This window comes from Parasteatoda tepidariorum, chromosome 5, assembly GCF_982258835.1.
Source record: "Parasteatoda tepidariorum strain Cologne lab strain chromosome 5, Ptep-v5.0, whole genome shotgun sequence".
Lineage (NCBI taxonomy): Eukaryota > Metazoa > Arthropoda > Arachnida > Araneae > Theridiidae > Parasteatoda > Parasteatoda tepidariorum.
The window spans coordinates 257,689-272,828 of NC_141759.1; the positions used below are offsets into that span (position 1 = coordinate 257,689).

The 15,140-nt window shown below is 33.3% G+C and overlaps 2 protein-coding genes across 2 annotated transcripts; both read left to right on the forward strand.

Annotated features, from left to right (window-relative positions):
• Positions 1 to 12,311: 12,311 nt before the first annotated feature.
• On the forward strand, positions 12,312 to 12,737 carry LOC147808464 (uncharacterized). The gene has a single exon (XM_087165057.1). It carries the CDS (start codon positions 12,312 to 12,314, stop codon positions 12,735 to 12,737), a length of 426 nt encoding a protein of 141 aa, XP_087021183.1.
• A 90-nt stretch (positions 12,738 to 12,827) lies between these two features.
• On the forward strand, positions 12,828 to 14,855 carry LOC147808465 (uncharacterized). Its single transcript, XM_087165058.1, has one exon. It carries the CDS (start codon positions 12,828 to 12,830, stop codon positions 14,853 to 14,855), a length of 2,028 nt encoding a protein of 675 aa, XP_087021184.1.
• Positions 14,856 to 15,140: the final 285 nt, after the last annotated feature.

Sequence of the window (15,140 nt, forward strand, 5' to 3'; positions counted from 1 at the left end):
ATATGTTATAACTATAATGTAGATCTTGAAGAATCTCATCTTCTGTAAAGTCGGCGGGTACACTTTTTAGTACGACTCTTAATTTCCTTTCACTAGGAAGTGAGTATGTGTGATACGATATTTTTTCATTATCTAATAAAGAAATAATTTGATTTCTGTCTTCCATGTTTTTGACTTTTAAGGTAAATTTACCGTTTTCTCCATTCATTTTTCCGTTACAGCCTGTGATACTTTTTTCATGTAAAGTTTTTCTAAAGTTCGTCCAGCTAAAGTTGTTATCATTGATAATAATGGGTGGTGGCATAGAGCTCTTTTTTACTTGTGTGAATCCCTCGTTATTCTCGCTATTAGGGTTATCATAGTCATGGGTATCCATGGTGTTGTCTGGATTAAGTGGGGGGTAGTCATCATTCCGCCTGAATTTTTTGTTTTGTTTTGTATGATTAAATTTGTCTGAGTTAGGTTCTTTGTTATAATGTTCATGTAGTGACATTGCGTATTCTACATCATTTGTGTTATAGAAATCGTATAATTTAGCTCCAGTGAAATTTTGGATTACAGCTTTAGAGTCCGATTTTTTGCGTATTTCATTTTTATTATTCGATAGGTAGTGCATGAGATCAGCAGTTTTAGTTTTAAGCTCCATTAGGGAGTTTTCTATGTTTTCTTCTCTATCACTATAGTGTAGTAAGTTTTCTAAGACTTCTAAGTTTTTTCCAATAAAAATTGATAGGATATTCATTAAATTTGACTCAATCATATCATTGGGGGGATTTTGATTAAATTCATTAGTTGAGTTTTGTTCATAATCCTCTAACTCTTCATCCGTAGTTTCCTGAGTACCTGACGTAGTTTTCCTTTTCTTAGTTTGTTTGCCTATACTGGAGAGCCTAGCCATGTTGGATGCCAAAAGTCCCCCAAGAGGCCCGTGCGGTTTCGGCGTAGCCGTCCCCGTCGGTACCTCACGGGAGTCAGAAGGCTCCAGACTCGGTGACCCATCGCTCTCATGGGTCGCGCATTCACTATTCCTTTCGGAGAGCCCTGATAAGGGCTGGAGTGAAGTGATATGCTCCGAATCGTAGGCAATAGCCGGGTTACTCAACCGCCCGGGGGTCTGGCCCCCGCGGCACTTGAGCTGTCCTACGGCTAAAGCCTCCGCTGTTGAAGTTTTCTCCGGCGAGGAATCCATGATCCCCGCGGAAACGTAGCTCGTTCTCCGTCGAAACTGGTTAGTCTGATAAGACGTCTTTCCTCCTCCTCGGTCAGAACCGGTCTCCTCTCAGTGAAATTTCTCCAAAAATTGCTCGTGTGATATAGAAATCACGGTTGCACGAAATATCTGCAACCGTTCAGGCAATTTCTTTCATGAACCAATCAGATCGTTTGCTTTTATGACGTTTCAATTTTATGTGATGACGTATACAAATGTAAATAAAAATGGCGGCGACGTTGGTGAAGAGGATGATCAGATGAAATTTTTTTATAGATGAGACGGAACAAGTTTTTAGTTTAATAATAACATTTTCTTTAAAATCAAAGCATTAAAAATACTTTCACACGATGAAATAACCATCTCAATGCAGTTGATGTACTACCATAACAGGAACCTGCACATCATTTTAGTATCGGTGAGTATAGTACACTATTTTCTAGATAAATTTTCTTTTAAAATATTTATTTATTTTAAGCTAATAAAATTAAAACTTATTATAATTTGTTCCGATCAAAGTTTTAATTACTTTAAATAGAAATAATTTCTATTTTTATATATGTAAAGAATTATACTGGCGAAAAGCTTTACTTTGAAATATTCGCCAAGTAACTCGCCAAACTTTGTTACATTATTATAACATAAAATATAATAATGATAATATTTCTTTATTTTCAAATTTTAAACTTTATTACTGTTGATTGTAAAAGCATGTGTCCGATTATTTGAAATTTTTTTATTATTATAATTATTTGTGAATTAATTATTTTATTCTTCCCTAAGAATTCTTTTAATTTTTGAAAATCTAAAATGCAAATTTCCAATCTCCTTGTCTGTTTCCACATTCATCCCCATAATTCTTTTTTTTTTTTTTTTGTGTGTGATGATTTACTAATGATACTTTACATTTTATTTATACTTCACATTTATATTTTGATACTTAGCTTTTCTACAATGACAGTAAGTATGTAAGTGTACCTTACTAATTTTTCAATATACATAAATTTTTAATAGTCTTCGATCATAAATACAATCTATTTTTCTTAAAACAAATTTCAATCCAAACATAAGAACTACAAAACCAAATATACCTGCCATCTTTCATTAGTGTATAGAATAATCTTAGAACTCTAATCAAAATATCTGTCAAACTTAAAATAAGTTTAAAGGGGATACCTAAGGACTTAAATGACTTCAAATTAATGGTATTTAATCTCTCTTATTCTAATAATGTGTTGGTAAAATTTTATCATGAAAGTGATTTCTTTTTTTTATTTCATATATTTCGTATAATCCTGTAAAGTTTGTCTGGTGAAGAAGGAAAGAGATGCAATACTGTTGTTATGACAGAAATTAAAAAATAAGAAATGAAAATGAATAATGTTCTAAATGTTTCACTTGACAATAAATGTTTTGTTTTTTAAATTGATTCTTGTATTATTTAAAATGCAAAACAAAACATGTAAAAGTCTGTAACAAAATAATATGATACATAAAAAGTATGTTCTTAATAAAATATTGTTTTTTTTTCATAGTTATAAATAAATTTTAATTTATATACTGTATATTACAATAAATTTGTCCTAAAATAAATCCTATAATTTTTAATTAAATTATCTCATATCAATAAAGAATGTTTTAAATTTTACAATAATAAATTGCAAGTATGACATTGAAAATCCTCTTATATTTAAAAAACAATTTTACTAAGAAATTGGAAAAAATAATTTTCATAAAAGTGATACTCCTGATATGCAATGTGTAAATGAATAAAATTGATGATCCCTTAAAAACTAAACTAAACTCAGCGGCACAGCCCACAGAGGGCCAAGGCCTTCTGTGCCCATCTCAGTTTTCTTGACCTTTGGGCTCTGGGATGCAGGAGCATTTGTTCCGGTTAGGTAGTCAGCCATACGTGAAACCCCCAGTGTTTAGCTCCCAAGTATGCTTGGTACTCATTTATCGACCCACTGAAGGAATGAAAGGCTGAGTCAACCTTGCTCGGCCCGACGATCGAACCAGGGACCTGTGGCACGACAGCGCGAAGAGCTACCGCTCAGCCACCGGGCGTGATGATTCCTTAATGCAATGTAAATTAATTTGATGACAATAAAATTCTGACACATTGTAGTATAGACAAGTATAGACATTAGTAGTATAGACATTATTTATTATGTATTTTTTAGACTAAATTAAAAAAATAGAATTGATTTGATAGAACTAATAGTTTTGATGTTATAAATATTTTATGAGCAAAAGGAAAGTCAAAAATTTTATATTTCATACATTAAACCATCATTTCTTCTAAAGAATTATTTCAAAGGACTATGTTTTTGAATTAAGCTTAAAAAATTAAATTTGAAGAAATGCCTTACTTGTTTAGATAGCAATGTCAGTTGCATAAAGTGGTATAAGTCATAAAATTGTCCTTTCTACACATGAAACTTTTTATAAATTTTCGAATTGTTAAACTATTAAATCAGACAGCTTGTTTTTATTCTCATTCGATTTAGTGTTTACATAGATAATGATACCGCACTTGCCTAGCTAGCATATTAGATAGTAAATATATATAAATAAGCTATGCTTTTACAGGGTGCGGAGCCAAATCTTTCAATAAAAAATAAGCAACTTTTAAGAACATTTTAGGCACTCAAAAAATATTTTAAAGCACTAGGTAAATTGACAAAATTCAAAATAATTCTCAGACTTTACATGATCATGATAAAATAACTAGAATTTGACAAAGAACTGTTTTCTTGATTATATTAGCCATTAAAAAAATGATCAAGAGATTTTTCGGTTCGATTTCAAAGGGTGGAAAATAAAAACTAAAATTGAGAATATCTTGCAAAATGCAGCAGAGTGCAGCAAAATGCAGCATGAGAGAGCAAGAATCTCACCGAACTCAGCTCACTAGACGCACATGCGGACTCGCAAGTATTTCACCAAACCTGTAAAATGATTAGCGCTTTCATACGCTATGGACTGACGGTACGCTGAAATTGATCATGGTTGAATGAATTCTGTTGTTGTTGTTGTTAATTTACGTCGCACTAGAGCTGAACAATGGGCTATTGGCGACGGTCTGGGAAACATCCCGGAGGATGATCCTAAGACATGCCATCACAATTTTGATCCTCTGCGGAGGGGATGGCACCCCTGCCTCGGTAGCCCGACGACCTGCGAGCGAAGTTGAGCACTTTGCGGTAGCACAGTTTAACGAGGACCAATACCGCACACCCTCGGTTCCTACGCAGACTGATCCAAGTGGTCACCCACCCGCACACTGACCATAGCCAGTGATGCTTGACTTCGGTGATCTGCTGGGAATCGTGTCTTAACGATCAGTCCACTGCGGGACGAATGAATTCTGAAAACGTGAAATAGAAAAATGTGAAAAGTACGTTTTTACATAATATGTGGCGAAAATCGACATTCCCTTTCATAAATCTCATTTTCGAAAAAGGAAAATAAGGCACTTTTTAAAAACACTTAAGAAAAGCACCTTTAAGGGTCTTTAAAAAATGAAAATCGAAAATAAGCACCTTTAAGCACTTTTTAAAAACGCTACGCACCATGTTTTATACCTTAGTCACTCAAATCAAGATAAAAAAAAATCGTCAAAATTCTAGATAGTATTTAAGTCCATCCCCCTTTCACCCCCTTGTCCTTTTAGGGACACAACATGAAATTCATTGATATCTTAATATCATTTTATGTTATGAGGCAGAAATCATAATCCTTTTTATACTATGCTACTTCACTTAAAAAGCACTTTTTAAAAATGCTACGCACCATGTTTTATACCTTAGTCACTCAAATCAAGATAAAAAAAATCGTCAAAACTCTAGATAGTATTTAAGTCCATCCCCTTATCTTTTTAGGGACGCAGCATGAAATTCAATGATATCTTAATATCATCTCATATTATGAGGTAGAAATCATAATCCTTTTTATACTATGCTACTTCACTATTGGGGAAATAAAGTTTTTTAGAATTTTAATTTGCTGCTGAAAAAAAGACTTAACACAAATACAAATGTAAAAAATTAAATCAAAATCAATCAAGATTCTACAGCGTCTGTGATTTCTTTTTCCTCCCTTTACGAACATCGTTCAGAAACTATGATATAATAAAATATGATAAAATAAAATATGAGCCAAAAGTAAAGATAAATAACAAAATATGGTAACCCAATTACATGCAACCGTTCAGGCAATTAAGCAACCCTTTCGGCAACTCCGAACGGAGGAATTGCGCTTAGAGTTTCACTTACACTTGCAGTTACACTTGCAGTTGCACATATTTTTCTCTCGTGTGATAGAGGCTTAACACGTGCTACAATGACTACGAATGGAGCCAAAGAACAAAGCAGACCAAAAGCACTGACTGGCGACTAAAACAGCAAATAATGTAGCCACGAGAATTAAAATAGTAACCTTTTAATCGTTGCCACCACCTAAAACAGACCTTCAATTCCTTTTAATCATAGCCGAAAATCTACAAAAATCTGATAACAGACGGGCAATTGGCTTTAGACATTGTGATTGGCTGTTGAATATCACTCATGGTTGCAAAAATTTTCAAAGTTATCGCTTTTATTGTGAATTAAAATAAAAATTCAAATAATTTTGCGCGTTTGTGTTTGTGCTTAATCTCGTCTTTGGTGTGTGTTACCACCCGGAGATGCAAACTTGCTCCGGACAACAAATAGATATTTTAAAGTGGTAGTTTATCAATTGTGATTCTTGGTACAATAAATTCAATTTATAGATTTTTATCCACCACTATTTCTAAACAATTCGTAGGCTTATATAATTCACCACTTCATATTACCTATGTAAAGCTATACCTTTTAAAAAGTCATGAATAGTCAAATATTTGCAAATTTTACTTTGTAGTTACTTACCGTTTTTTTTTAATTATTGTGGCGTGTCCGGAGCATTTGGCATCCCTGGTTACCACAATTGATTCATTGATGGATTGTGTTTACATTTATTTTGTAAACAACCATTAGAAAAGAGGAGATTTGTGCTTAAAAAATGAAATTAGACGAAAATGTCTTCGAATTTTTAGACATTTAAAAATGTAACAATGAAAATGTGGTTTTCTTTGCTATGTTTATTATTCGTTTTTAAAGAAAATTATATCATTTTGATATTAAGAGAAAGCTAACGGGTGCTCTTAATTACTTTTAAATTATTAAGTATTCTCTTCCAAAAGTTTAGCTGCAATATTAAATCATTTTCTTACGTTCTGTTGTAAGGAAAAGAAAATTCGGATTTTAATTAAAATAATAGTTATGTCATGTAAAGTCTAATCATCCTATGCATATTTCCTAACATCTGTACTTAATTATTAAGTATTGCAGTTGTAACATGGAAAATAATTCTGCAGTAAAGTTTAAATTGATGTTTAAGTGTTTATACATTATGTTTATTCTACATTGAAAGTGTTTCTACTTATGATATTTTATAAATGAATTTGTAACGTGCAGTTTTATAACATGCGTTGAAAAGTTAATAAAACTATGGCAAGAGTTTGCTGTTAAAAATAAAAAAAATTATCGATAAAATTTTTATGTGGTTATCAATCATTATTTATTTATTTGGAAATAATGAAAAGTAATAATATATTTGTGAATTTAAGCACATTATGATGAACAATAATATTGAAATGATAAAAATTTATTGGTAATAACAATAACATTGAAAATGAGAAAAATTCCTGTTACATAAAATTTATTTTCGACTAGTTGAATACTCACTTTTATGAGGATAGATAAGATTTTTGATTACAGATTATTTACTGCTGAGTATTAATAGTTGCGTCAAATGTGTGCCAAGTATAAAAATGTTTTTTTTTTTTTTTTTTTTAACTTGCCACTGACTACAAAACAGTTTTGTAACAATCATAATTTTAATTTATAAAAATATATATTTGAAGCATATAAGAGTAAACTTCTTTATATTTTGACTTAGAAATTATAAATCAAAAAGATCCTTTAAAATTTGAATTATATTTATATAATAAGTAGAAGGAAATATTAGCAAAGGAAAATTTTTTCAATGAGTCATTCAATCACTTTCAGACCAACCCCCCCCCCTTCTATTTTAATGAAATTTGGTGGAACATGCACGCATGATAAAGTAAGCAATTCGATCAATTTTTAGATTTTTAAGTTGAAAATTGTCCGAATTATAGACACTTGAAAAAATAAAATTTTCATAGAAAAAAAAACACAAACGTGCATAAATGGCTATAATTTCTTTTTTAATTGTATCAGAAATTTTTTTTGAGACACCATTGCAAAGCTAAGAAATAGACCTTTCATTTGATACCTTACATGACCTTCAGAGGCTAGGTCAACTTTCAAAGCAACCTGACTTGGCCTTTGGCCTAAAATACGTAGTCTCAAAAATTTACGAAAAAAATTTTTTTTTTACTGCAGCAGTCTTCTACATATTTCAAATTTGTAGCATAGAAGTAGAAATTTAAAAAAAATATATGCATATTGATTATTGAAAACCAAAATTTTTATTAATTGCTGTTCTTGTAGTTCATTTACGTCGCACTAGAGCTGCACAATGGGCTATTGGCGACGGTCTGGGAAACATCCCTGAGGATGATCCGAAGACATGCCATCACAATTTTGATCCTCTGCAAAGGGGATGGCACCCCCGCTTCGGTAGCCCGACGACCTACTCGCGAAGTCAAGCACTTTACGGTAGAACAGTTTAAAGGAGACCAATACCGCACACCCTCGGTCCCTGCGTAGACTGATCCAACTGGTCATCTACCCGCACACTGACCGCAACCAGTGATGACTGACTTCGGTGATCTGCTGGGAACCGTGTCTTAATGATCAGTCCACTGCAGGACTTTTATTAATTGAAACCGGTCTGCTGTACAACTTTTTTTTCCTTTTAAGACATTTAATTTAAGTTATATGGAAAACTGAGTAAAAAGCTTAAAATTCTAAAACCAATATATAAATCAATGATCATTCATATCAAAAGTAATAATTTATCCCATACTTTTGGCACCTAAAATGTATCCAAAATAGCAATTTTATTTTTAGCAATTATATTTTTCTTATTAAAAAATGGTTCACCTTTAGATATGCAAAAAATATGTGAACTAGTTACAAGATATGAATAACATTTATTTCATGGAAAATATTTTATAAAACTTAAAAGAAAAATTATTGACTCTGTAACAGATTGTTGACTCTGTAACAATATGTTAAGAACAGAACTAGTAATTATTTAAACATATAAACATTATAAAATTTTATGAAATAGTTAGGAATGATGTAGTGCCATTTTTGTGTTTATATTTTTATCTCATTAGGCGGTAGGAAATAATCTTGACCTGTTGTTTGTACAGTCCTCAAAAAAAAAAGAAAAAGAAAAAAAAAAGATATTGTTGAAGCCGGTATGAATGTAGTAATAGTAGCGCCACCTACATTAATTAGAAAAAAGTTACTTCCTTGTTGGATTTCATTGCGTCTAGAGATAGACCAAAGCGCTGTTGTCAAAAAACAGCAATTTTGAGGTTATTGTTGCTACGCCCGTTGGCTTCTTGGCGTCATTGTTCTCAACCAAGAGTCAGTTAATGTAAAACAACCAAAGAGCATACACGCTCGGTTTTTGCATCTCCGCAGCGCTACCAGCGCACCCGCAAAATAAATTGCTTACAGTCCACATTGTCCAAGTTTGATTTTATACACCCCGCAAGCTATCGCAAAACATCTGGTCCGAACGATCAGGAGAGTAAAGATCCAGTATATCGCAAATTTACAATAAAAAACCCGCATTCATTACTGGACTGACCACGCATCGCATCAGAAATAACGCAGCATATCTCCAGCCATCGAATTAGTGAAAGGTAGGCAAATTTTCATTATTTATTTACCGCATAATTTCATTTTATAAGTAATGGATAACATCGAGAAATGTAGAAAGAAACGCGCTACAATCAGAACTAGCGCTACAAAACTAATAACAAAAGTAGATACTATAATACAAAGTGGCACTAAAGAAATAACAGAACTAAATGAAATATTTGAGCAATTAAGTCAAAAGGAAAGTATTCTGACATCATTAAATTCTGAAATTGAAAGTTTAATTTCGGTTCCAGCAGAATTCGAAACTGAAATTAGCACTAGCGAAGAATACAACGAAAAAATCATCAGTGCTAAGTGCAAAATTAAAAATTGCTTAACGTATTTAGAATCAGTTAATCAAGTGAAATTAACTCCCGCAAGTTTTGTAAACAATAGTGTTAGCATAAAATTACCAGAAATTCCGCTTCCGAAATTTTCGGGTAAATGTGAAGAATGGAGTACTTTCAAATTGCAATTCAATAATGTTATTACATCCAATAATCAGTTGACAAATGCACAAAAACTACACTATTTAAATTCAGCTTTAATCGGAGAAGTTAAAAATCTTATTACATTAGATGATACATTCACTTCATTATACACAGCTTTAGAAGAAAGATACGAAAACAAAAGGTTAATAGTAGAATCTCACGTTAAATCGATATTAGATATAGAAAAATTAACGCATGAGTCGACTAAAGACTTACGTAATTTAATTGATTGTGTAAAGAAAAATATAAGAGCATTAAAAATTTTGGAGTATAATCGCAATGATCTTTCTGATATTTTTGTTTTAAATATAGTACTTCAAAAATTGGATAGGGAAACTCGAAGGCAGTATGAATTAAATATTAGCTCAAACGATGTTCCTAAATTAGATGATTTATTTTCATTTTTGGAAAAACGAGCTCAAATATTAGAAAATGTTAGCAAAACCTCTCCTTTAAGATTTAAGTTAAGTCAGGAGAGAAATCCTAAAACGAAAACATTTCTAATCAATAGAAGTGTAACTCAATCATGCATTTTGCAAAATGAATCATCCTATCTTTAAGTGCGATTCTTTTTTGAAATTGAATAGTCACCAGAGAAGTGAATTGGTATCAAAACATAAACTGTGTTTAAATTGACTAAGCAGTCAACACAAGTTATTGAATTGCAAATCGAAACATTTATGCTACATATGCCACTCAAAGCATAATACACTACTCCAGGGAGGGCGAACCAATGGCACGCGTGCCATTTATGGCACGAGACACAATATTTTGGGCACGCCACCGATCACAATTGTTATTACACTATGAATTGTTATTACGCAAATATTATTATTACTCTATGAAGCATGTGTAACAATTAAATAAAATTCGCAAAAACAAACAAAATAATAAACAATTATTAATAAAAGAATTAACAATTAATGTAATGCTAAAAAAACAATTAATAACCATAAAAAACAAGCAAACAATAAATAATTAACAAAAAAAAAACAGTCCTGCTTAAACTAACATCTTACAACTTAATATGAGTTATTTGTCATCTGATCTGCAACAACAGAAGTCACACTGATTGTTACTTTAAGTTGTTTTAAGACATGCAAAACGTATTTTTTTTCAATGTAAATAAAGAGTTTTGAGTTGATAGTATTTAGTATTATTATTTTAACAATAATCACGAAGTCAAAATTATTTGACGTCACGTCTATGACCACATCAAACAACTTTTTAGAAAAAATGGCACGTTGGTGTATAAAGGTTCGCCACCCCTGCACTACTCCATAAAGAACGCGAAACTATAAACAACTCAGCGGTTTTGCCTTCTTCTCACGGTCATGACCTCAATCCCGAAGCAGCGGTATTTAATATTCATCAACAAAATAATGAAATTGTTTCTGCTTCTTTATCTTGCATTAATTCGAAAAATAAAACAGGGCTTCTTCCGACTGTTTTAATTTGGGTTTTAAATCCTTTAAGTGGATCTTATATGCAATGTAGAGCGATATTAGATTCAGGCAGCATGTCGAATATTTGTACAGCTAATTTCGCTAATAAATTAGGTGTACCTCAAGAAAAAATAAATTATCGGGTTTCCAGTTTGGGCGGAAAGGAAACTACAATAAGATCAAAAATACAAGCTACAATTTGTAATGGTAATAGCTCTTTTTTGAAAACTCTTGATTTTTAGTGGTATCCAAAATTACCGATTTTCTTCCTGTTACATCCTTCAAAGTAGATAAGTTAGAAATTTCGCAACAATTAGCAGATCCTAATTTCGCGGTAACTGGAAGAATAGATATGCTTTTAGGCGCGGAGGTATTTTTCGAAATTATCAAGGCTGGAGATATCCGCGTTGCAAACAGTGATTTGGTGTTTCGCAATACTGTTTTTGGATACATTGCAACTGGAGCAATAAATACCCGCACTCCAGAAATTCACTGCTGTTTCATAATCACTCAAACAGAAGTCGAAGACTGCTTAGAAAAATTCTGGAGAATAGAGGATATAGACTATAAAATGAAAATTCAGAGTGAAGAAGAAAAGTATTGTGAATCACATTTTCAGAATACTTATCGCAGAGATGAGCATGGACGATTCCTCGTAGAGATGCCAGTTAAGGACGTTGAGCGTTTAGGAGTGTCCAAAGACTTAGCCGTGCGAAGTCTGAATCAACTATGGAAAAGATTATCCAGAAATCAAGAAATGCAAGATTTATACAAATCATTTATGCAGGAGTACTTAGACATGAATCATATGGAAAAATATGATGATAATGAAAGCAATTCCGGTAATCAAATTACCTATTACCTCCCACATCACGGTGTTTATCGTCCAGAGAAGGCAACCACTAAGTTACGTGTTGTGTTCAACGCTTCATCAAGTACCTCAACGGGTGTGAGCTTGAATGATGTCATTTTGAAGGGGGACGTGGTCGAGGACATTTTCGAAATCATGACTCGATTTCGTAAACTTAAATATGCTTTCACGGCAGACATCCAAAAGATGTTTCGACAAATCAAAATAGATCCATCGCAGCTTGATCTTCTAAGAATTGTTTGGAAAGATTCAGAGTACGCAAAACCTGTAACATTCAGACTCAAGACAGTCACTTACGGAACTGCTTGAGCTCCATTTCTCGCAATCAGAACTCTCAAGCAGTTGGCTAAAGATGAATTACGATTTCCACTGGCATCATTAGTTCTTTTGGAAGATATTTATATGGACGATATCGTTTCAGGTGCTCAAAGTTTAGAAGGTGCTCAGAAAGTGCAACAACAGCTGAACGATATTCTAGCAACTTGTGGAATGTCTCTTCATAAGTGGAACTCTAATTCAAGGGAGTTAAGGAACAGTTTACCTTTAGGTGACCCAGCAGAGCATGATTTTGCATCAGAAGTTGATGCGAGTGTCAAAACTTTGGGTGTAAGGTGGAATTCAATTGAAGATCAATTTACGTTTAAAGTATCCATCCCAGAAATGACCAACAAATTCACTAAGCGTGAAGTGCTGAGTTTTATAGCAAGACTGTATGACCCATTAGGCCTTTTGCAACCTGTCATCACGAAAGCAAAGATGTTTCTCCAAAAATTGTGGGTACATACACTGTCGTGGGAAGATCCCTTTCCACCACAAATCGCAGGTTAGTGGCTTAATTTTGCATCTTCTATGCAACATATAGAAACTATTCGCATTAATAGATACATTTTAACTGACTTTTTCACAAAAACTGTTTTAATGGGTTACGCTGGTGCCTCGGAATTAGCGTATGGAGCTGTGGTTTATATGTATTGCCCAGGCCTAGCTGAATCAAACACTTGCCATATTATTGCAAGCAAATCTCGTGTTGCACCCATTAAGGTAATTTCTATACCACGTTTAGAACTATCAGCTTGCTTACTTCTTTCTCAACTTGTAAGAGAGGCTTATAATTCTCTTAAAATGTACATTGACGAAGTCATTTTGCATACAGACTCGACCATCGCACTTGCATGGATTAAAACGCCAGCCCACCAGCTTAAAACCTTTGTTGGAAACCGAGTCTCCAAGATCCAAACCTTGACTAAGAACTACCAGTGGAGACATATTTCCACTCATAACAATCCCGCAGATCTCATTTCCCGTGGCTTGAATCCTCAAGAACTTTCCTCATCAGACTTGTGGTGGTCGGGTCCGTCTTGGATGAAAAGTGGAGAAATATCGCATTTGGAGGAAATCCCTCTCTCAACAGACGCTCTCAAAGAAGAACGCAAAAAGACATCGTGCTTGATTGAAACAACTCCTATTGACTTTCCGATCATTTACAATGTTTCATCATACGTTAAGTTAAAAAGAATTATAGCTTGGTGTCTCCGCTTCATAATGAACTGTAAATCTCCGAACAATCGCATAAATGGTTATTTAACTAGTAGTGAGATAAAACTAGCTAGAAACGTTTTGGTCAAAATAGTCCAAAAACAAGAATTTCCAAACGAATATCACCAGCTAAAAAATAGCAAACCAATTTCTTCGAGTAGTAAGATCCTCTCCTTGAATCCGTTTTTGCATAAAGAGGGCCTTATCCGTGTTGGCGGTAGGTTAGAAAATACACAATTATCGAATGAAAGAAAACATCCTATTCTCCTACCGAAAAAACATCACTTAACTAATCTAATTATAATTCATTATCATGAATCCTTCTTGCATGCTGGAGCACTTTTACTATTATCAGTTATTCGCAAAGAATTTTGGATAGTAAATGCTAGATCAGTTATAAAAAAGCAAATCTGGAACTGCATAAAATGCTTTCGATTAAAAGAAAAAACCGCGACACAGATAATGGCTCAATTACCACCTTCAAGAGTAACGCCTTCTAGAGTATTTTCCGTGACTGGTCTGGATTATGCAGGTCCATTTTTTGTGAAACCGCGATCTGGACGTGCAGTTAGATCAGTTAAAATGTACATTTGTATATTTGTGTGTTTCGCGACAAAGGCGGTGCACATCGAAGTTGTTGGAAATTTAACCGCTGAATCATTTATTGCAGCTCTAAAAAGATTTGTTGCGCGAAGAGGAAAACCAAATGAATTATTTTCAGACTGTGGTTCAAATTCTGTTGCTGCAAATAAGGAAATTAATCGAGTAGTTAAATCTCTTCAAAAAGAAGAATCCATCCATCAGTATTTTGCCGATGAGCAAATTAAATGGCACTTTAACCCACCTTCAGCACCTCACTTTGGAGGAATTTGGGAAGCTGCTGTGAAATCGGCAAAATCGCATTTGAAAAGAACAATAGGTGATCATAAATTGACCCTTGAAGAGTTTTTAACTCTTACTGCACAAATTGAATCCTGCTTGAACTCTCGTCTTTTGTGTCCAGTATCGGATGATCCCGCTGAGCTTTCAGCACTTACCCCAGGACATTTCCTTGTGGGAACCGCTCTTTCCTCTATACCAGAAGAGAACCTTCTAAGCGAAAACATATCTCCATTAAAACGTTGGCAGTTGCCTCAAAAACTTTTCCAGAATTTTTGGAAAAGATGGGTTAACGAGTATATTTCCAGATTACAGCAGCGCCCCAAATGGTTGCGAGAACAGCCTAATTTGAAAATTAACGATTTAGTTCTCATTAAAGAGGACAATATTCCACCTTTGAAGTGGAAATTAGGGCGTATACAAGAAGTTTTTCCTAGTGCTGATGCTAAGGTAAGAGTGGTCAGTGTCAAAACTGAGACTGGAACTTATAAAAGACCCATTCACAAACTGTCAGTTTTACCTATTGACTGATTAACTTTCTTTATTTTATTTTAGACTTTTACTTTTCTTTTTGTTTTGTGTTATAGTTATCCGGTTTATACCAAGGAATCTATACATCTGTTTATAATTATATATATTTTAATTTTATGTATGTTGCATTAGTTTTTTATAATTATCTTTTTATTAGATGTGTATAGTTTAATTTTGTTTTGTCAATTTATGTGCAAATTTTGAAACTATGTTTCAAGGTGGCCCGGTATGTTGAAGCCGGTATGAATGTAGTAATAGTAGCGCCACCTACATTAATTAGAAAAA